This window comes from Rhagoletis zephyria, unplaced genomic scaffold (assembly GCF_001687245.7).
Source record: "Rhagoletis zephyria isolate East Lansing unplaced genomic scaffold, Rhagoletis_zephyria_1.1 Rzeph_scaffold_11215, whole genome shotgun sequence".
Classification (NCBI taxonomy): domain Eukaryota; kingdom Metazoa; phylum Arthropoda; class Insecta; order Diptera; family Tephritidae; genus Rhagoletis; species Rhagoletis zephyria.
The window spans coordinates 12,625-19,591 of record NW_016168292.1 but is presented as its reverse complement, the minus strand read 5'-3'; the positions used below and the strand labels follow the sequence as shown (position 1 = coordinate 19,591).

The 6,967-nt window shown below is 38.3% G+C and overlaps 1 protein-coding gene across 1 annotated transcript; it reads right to left on the bottom strand.

Moving 5' to 3' along the window:
- Positions 1-2,755: 2,755 nt before the first annotated feature.
- LOC108376927 (uncharacterized) lies at positions 2,756-3,824 on the bottom strand. The gene is made up of 2 exons (XM_017633189.1): positions 3,523-3,824; positions 2,756-3,462 (listed from the first exon to the last, which is right to left on the bottom strand). The coding sequence occupies exon 2, from the start codon at positions 3,455-3,457 to the stop codon at positions 2,756-2,758; it is 702 nt and encodes a 233-aa protein (XP_017488678.1). The 5' UTR covers positions 3,458-3,462; positions 3,523-3,824.
- Positions 3,825-6,967: the final 3,143 nt, after the last annotated feature.

Below are 6,967 nucleotides of genomic sequence, written 5' to 3'. Positions count from 1 at the left end.
TTTTATATGCACATATACAAATACAAATACATATTTAAATACATAAGTACTCATAATACATAGCCGGAACACGATCTTCTGCCGTCGATTTCTGCTGCCCAATCAGCGTCACTAAATGCTGCCAAGTTGACATCATCAGTTTTTCGATAGCTTAGTTTGAAATCAATTGTGCCTTTTAAATATCGAAATATTCTTTTCACAGCTTGCCAATGCTCATTTGAGTGTTTTAAGTTAAACCGGCTTACATTATTTACTGCAAATGCTATATCCGGTCTAGTTCCTTGTGTTAAATATAAAAGGCTGCCCACAGCTTCTTGGTATGGTATTTTCCCCGTCAGATCATTTTTCTCAGTGATGCATTTTTCAGTCAATTTTTGACTTACTTCACATGGTGTGCCCACTGGCTTACAATCCTGCATACCAAAACGTTCAAGAATTTCATTTATATATGACGATTGATCTAGTGTAATTTCGTCGCAATTTTTGCTCTGCGTGATACGTATTCCAAGACAACTTTGAGCAGATCCCAAATCTTTCATTTTGAATTTTTTGTTAAGGTACTGCATTAGTTTTTCTAGGTTATTACTACCTTTGTAGAGTATAAGGAAATCATCGACGTATATTGCAATTATCAGATTCAATTCTTTATCATAGTAAATGCATGGATCAGTTTTACACCTTTGTAACCCGAATTCTTTTAATGCTGAATCGAGCTTTAAGTTCCACTGTCTTCCGGCTTGTTTCAGTCCGTAAACAGCTTTGTTTAGCTTACATACCTTGTTAGTGCCATCATTGTAACCTTCTGGTTGTTCCATGTATATTGTTTCTTTAAGATCACCTTGAAGAAACGCAGTCACTACATCCATTTGATGGATTTTATAGCCGTTTTTTACTGCTAAAGCCACTAAAAACCTTATTGATGTGTATCTAACCACCGGCGAGAATGTTTCATCATAATCGATGCCGTATTTTTGTGCACAGCCTTTTGCACCAAGTCGTGCTTTATATTTTACAGCTTTACCGACCTCATCTTGTTTTACTTTAAAGACCCATTTTGCTTTTATAGGCTTTCTTCCATCTGGTAGTTTCATCAACGACCAGGTGTTATTTGATCTATGTGATTCCATTTCTTCATTCATTGCATCTTCCCATTCTTTCGCTTTTTCACCGTTTATAGCTTCTGATACTGTTAATGGCTGTGAAAGAAATGCAAAAGCATTAAATTGAAAAGATGGTACAGATACCTTAGCTTTAGATCGTGTGACTCTTCTTTCTTCTTCAGATTCATCAATACTTTGTTCAGGAACATAATCTGGATCATTTTGGGTTTGATTCGGTGATTCTATCATGGTGTCATCTTCCGCAACACTTTGTACGTCTTCGTTCGATTCATCAGGTTTTATGCTAACTTCTTCAAATGTGTCTTCATCGCTTCTCTTTATTTCCCTCACTTCGTCGTTATAGATTTTTAAGGTCGACTTTGGTTGAGGTTTTTCGTAGAATATTACATCTCGACTTATAACCAGTTTCTTTGTTATTGGATCAATACAGCGAAAACCTTTAATGTCGTCATCATAGCCCACGAAAAACATTTTCTTGGATTTAGGATCCCATTTTTTACGTTTTTCTTTGTTTATGTGAACCATTGCTTCACAACCAAACAATTTCAGGTTAGATATGTCTATTTTTTTTTTATAGAATATTTCATCAGGAATTTTTCCATGCGACGAACAAATACTTTTGTTGATTAAGTAGGCTGCCATATTTGTTGCTTCTGCCCAATAACATTTTTGAAGATTTGCATCAAACAGGAGACATTTAGCTTTTTCAATTAAGCTTCGGTTCATTCTTTCGGCAATTCCATTCTGCTGAGGAGTATATGCATTACTTAATTGATGCTTGATACCATTCTCTTTACAGTATTTGTCGAATTCAGTTGAACAATATTCACCACCATTGTCCGTCCGTATTGTTTTGATTTTAGATCCAGTTTGGCGTTCAATGTATGTTTTGAAATTTTTAAAGTTATTGAAAACTTCTGATTTTGACTTGAGAAAGTAAACGAATAATTTTCGGGAGAAATCATCTATGAATGTTAATACATATTTGGCGTGTCCTATAGATTGCGTTTCCATAGGTCCACATAGATCAGAATGTATTAGTTCGAGTAGCTTTGTTGTTTTTGAGTTACTTTGTTTAAACGGAATTCTTGTTTGTTTGCCTTTGGGACATATCTGACAATTTTTTATTTCATGATCGTCGTCATTGAAATCAATACCAGAAACAGCGCCGTCACGCATTTTCTTTAAACTTTGAAAATTTATGTGTCCAAGTCGCCTGTGCCATAGCATTGCGTTGTTATTTGTTTGTTTTGATAACAAGCATTTTGCTTGGATTCCCTTCAGTTTGTAAACACCATTTTCCGCTTTGCACTGTACAATTACTTCTTTGTTTTTGTTAAGTATTGTACAGCCTGTTGCATCGAATTTTATTACATTCCCCTGACTCACTATTTTTGCAGCTGACAGAAGGTTTACTGATAAATCGGGCACGTGTAGAATTTCGTTAACTACAATTTCTTGCCCGTTGATATTCAGTGATGTTTTGCCAACGCAACTTACTGTCATAGCTGTTCCATTTGCTGACATTATTTTGTCAACGAGTGAATTTTTTTTGCTAGTGAGCAAATTATCGTTTGGTGTCATATGAGACGATGCACCACTGTCTAGATACCAGTCGTCGTTATTTCTTTTCGTTAATAACGCTGTGAATGCATTTTTTGCTGTGCCATTTTGTGCATTATTTTTCTTGTAGTGACATTCCCCTGCATGTTTCTTTCCACAAGTTGTGCATTTTTTCTTTTGTAAGATTTTTGCTTATTTTCGTACCTTTTTTTACTAAGAAATGCATCACTTTTTGTGGTTGTGTTGGTATCAGAGTCCAACAGTTTAGCGATTATTGTTTCTGATTTTATTTGTGAGTCTGATGCTTCAATTCCCATTATAAATGGTTTATATGCATCAGTTAAACCAGCCAATACTATCGCCGTCAGCCAATCCTCATTTATCTCAAAACCAATTTCATTTAATTTATTAGAATTATCTTTAATTCTATCAATGTATGATTGCATGTTCTCGCAGTCTTCTAATCTGCAAGAGATCAGGCCTCTTAATAACCCAATTTTTCTTGTTAAGCCTTTGTCCTCATACAGATTTTTTAGTTTCTGCCATATTTCTAGCGCTGTTTCACATCTGGATATGTGAACGTACAGCGATGGCGCTACGCTTAGAGCTAACAGGGCTTTGCAATTAGTTAATTTCTCAGCGTTTGTTTCTGTGACAGGATCGGTTATACACTTATGCAGACCTTTGAATGCTAATATATTTTTTATTGCGAAACACCAGTTGTGGAAATTTTCCTGGCCTTTGAGTTTCTCTACTTCAAAACCCTTTTCCATTTTAACTTATAATTTCACTTATAAATTTTATATATATGTATATGTATATTAATTCAAAGTCTTACTTGAAGCGTTATTTTATTTTTATTATTACAGCAGATTTTGCACTTTTGATTTTTATTTTATTTATTTAATTCCGACACCCGACACTACAGCAGTAACCTTGCTCTGCTACCATGTAGAGAGAGAATAAAGAACACGACGGTTTGAGGTTTATGAGTGGACTGACCGTTTAATGTATCAAGAATATGCTTATAAGTATTACAATTATGCGAAGCTGGTAAATAAAGTATAATAAGCTTATGAGTGCATTTTATATGCACATATACAAATACAAATACATATTTAAATACATAAGTATTTTCAACACACGAAAGCACAAGCAGCACAACAAACCGAACCTTGGGATTCCAAACTAAAAAAGGAACGTAATAAGTCTCTGAACTAAATCAGGAAAAGCCGCTACCAAAGAGTGGTCAACACGCAGGACAAAATGTCCAGAAGTTCGGCCCAGACGGCTCGTATGAGTTAAAGTCGGCTCAATATTACAATCAGGTGATTGAGGAATATGAGAGCTCCTTGAAAAATACGCAATCGGAAAGGCCCAATCCACCTAACCAGACAAATCAGAAGGATGAATATGAAAATAGAAATCGTTCCACAAAGCACAAGTATTCAAGATTCATCTGACCCCAACCCACTGCAAAGAAATTTTAGTGACGTTGTGAAAGACTGTCTGTTGATGGCTATAGTCAAAAAAAGCTCCAAGGCGCCGATATCTAATCAGCACCACTCTGCAGAGGTCCTCGATAATCCGGCGGGTCCCCATCCAGAGTTTGATTCCTCGTGGGTACAAGCTTATCAGATTTGCAGACCAGGCTTATTTGGAGTTCATAGCTGGTAGCATGTCTAAAATAAGCGAAGCAATCGTCGGTCTTAAACCATGGCTGATTCCAGCCAAGAACGCCCCTCGCAGGCCACGCACTCGTATCTCTTTGCCCACTCTGGAGGAACCAGGCGAGATGCTGCTGAGGTACCTAAAGCTCTAGAACAAACAAATACCGTGTATAGCAGTGGGGCAACTTATAAAAGCTGAACAACTAAAAACAACCAGACGACCTCATCTCTTGGCCTTTACGGCACAATCTATTGAGGGTCTGTCAAAGGCAACGGCATGGCCAAGATGAAAATCCTTCAAAATGACAAAGCTCTTGATAGACGACACTGAGAAGGTCGACGATGCGGGTCACTTGCTGAAGGATGTCAACATCGCCGACGCAGACCCCGACGCAGATGAGATATGTACAGTCCAATCTGTAGCACTCAATATGTGCAACAGATAATTGGTCAATCCTTCTCGGAAGGGGGTGCACCGACGTCAGCCTAATCCAGGAACCGTGGGTCCACCTCTTTTATAGTGGTAACACAGGTAAGCCGACAGCGTGCATTCTAATCAAGAAAAGCATCAGTGCAAAGAGAGTACTCCAGAACATCCTCCTGGCATCTGCCTGCCTGGCTCATGATTGGGACGCTCCATCCTGCGAACTGGAACAATTCATCGCCTAAAATCAGAGGGAAACACCATCTGGGGTAGTTCCACAATAAACAACAGAGGTGAGTCTCTCTTAAACTTTATATTTAATACTGACCTCTGTACACGCAATAAAAGAGTGAGTCTGACCTTTATGTTCCCAGCTTCGAAAGGTTTTCGGGATGTTAAGAGCTACTGGACTTAACCCTAACAACGGATGGTGTCGCCGACGATGGCTGGAGAGTATCCAGTGAAACATCCATGTCGGATCATTGCTGAATACCCTTCCGCATTCTCGCGAAAAACCCACTACCTCTACCCATTTCAGGATGCGAGAAGAACTGTATAGCCCAATTTAATCAGGCCGACAGTAAATCAGTAAGAGATTATATTTGCTGTAGATCTAGACAACACAGTGTGTCAGCTGGAAAAACTCTAGTCATGGCCTTTAAAAAAACCACACCAATTAGCGTCGTTAAGAATAAATCCCCTAGATGGTGGACGGGGCAGCTTAGGGCGGACAGGTCGAATCTCATGAAAATATTCATTGAGTGGTACAGAATAAAACTGTGGCAGGCATACAAAGATATATTAAAGCAGTACAAAAATTTGGTAATGAGAGCTAAAACTGACTCTTTGCCGTCATTTTGCACATCCATAAAGAAGTTTAGGGATTCCGCCAAGAGGGGGTTGTGCATGGAAAAAGACAGCAGAGGAATCACTAGAAACTCTCATCAATACACACTTTTCAGGCTATACTCAGAGGTCAAAAATATGATCTCCAACAAACCGTCAGCAACTTTACAAAAAGTCACTCGTCTCAATCGTAGACAAGCAAAAAATTAAATTCGCTTTATGTATGTAACTACAACTGCCCATACAAGTCCGCTGTCCCAGACGGTATTATACCGATAATGCTGCAGAAATTAAAGGAGCTCATGGTATCCTGGCTGGAAAGTTCCTACAAAGCAGCATCAGCTTGACATACAATGGGAAAAGCTATAAAACAGCCAAAGTTGTCTTCATTCCCAAACCGGAAAAAAACACGAAAAAGCTAAAAACTTCAGACCAATAAGTCTTACATCTTTCCTGCTAAAGGTATTGGAAAGACTGTTAGACTTACATATACGGGATTTTCCGGGAAACTCCAAACTTTCCAAAGCTCAACATGTGTACACATTAGGGGCAGGGCCTGTCGGCAGGGCGGTTTGAGATATTGAGTGAGTAAAACCCGATGGTCTGATCGGCGACTTGTATGTTTGCCAATTTGGGCCTATACCAGCTTATTATGGCAAATGCAGATAGGTTCCTCGATCCTTGATCCTTTTACTGGGTTCTTTTTCACCAATGCTTTTATTGTCTACCCAAGGGTGCCGAATCGGAGATTATATCCAACATAGCATCGTCTACACAAACAGGGCCACTGGAACGTTGTTAGAGGTTTATAGAGACTATTTTTACTCTAATTCTACTCTGCTTTTCAACTGCCTGCTCTTCCCAAAATACCAAAAAAAAATCAATTTTACACAGTCAAATAACTTCAAAGCCGACTCGATTATGACTAAGACTATGATTATGACTATGGACGAATAAATTTAACTGGTAACCGTGAGTGCCCCAATTGTCTACCAATCTAACTACAACGGATGCAGCAACGGAAATCTTAATGAAAATATTTATTTTAAATGGAAATAAATAAATCATATTCGAGTATCAGTCATAAAATGTCACAGTTCATTTGGAATCAGCAGCAGTTGTCGCCAGCCCACACGCCTTTTCATAAAAACCCAGCGCCAATGGCATACGAACATATGTACGTATACGAGTAGCAGTGATTGCTATGAGTCTGCATATGTATGTACATTAAGGGTGTTCTTGTTTGTATGGGAAAATTTAAAAATGCGGACCGGATTTTTTTCCCTTTTTTTTGAAAAACTTATAGTCAAAATTGTAAGTCAATCGGTTAGCATTGGGTAGAT

Bases quoted from the DNA above. Each gene is read 5' to 3' on its own strand.
- LOC108376927 (XM_017633189.1), bottom strand. From the start codon at position 3,457: ATGGAAAAGGGTTTTGAAGTAGAGAAACTCAAAGGCCAGGAAAATTTC.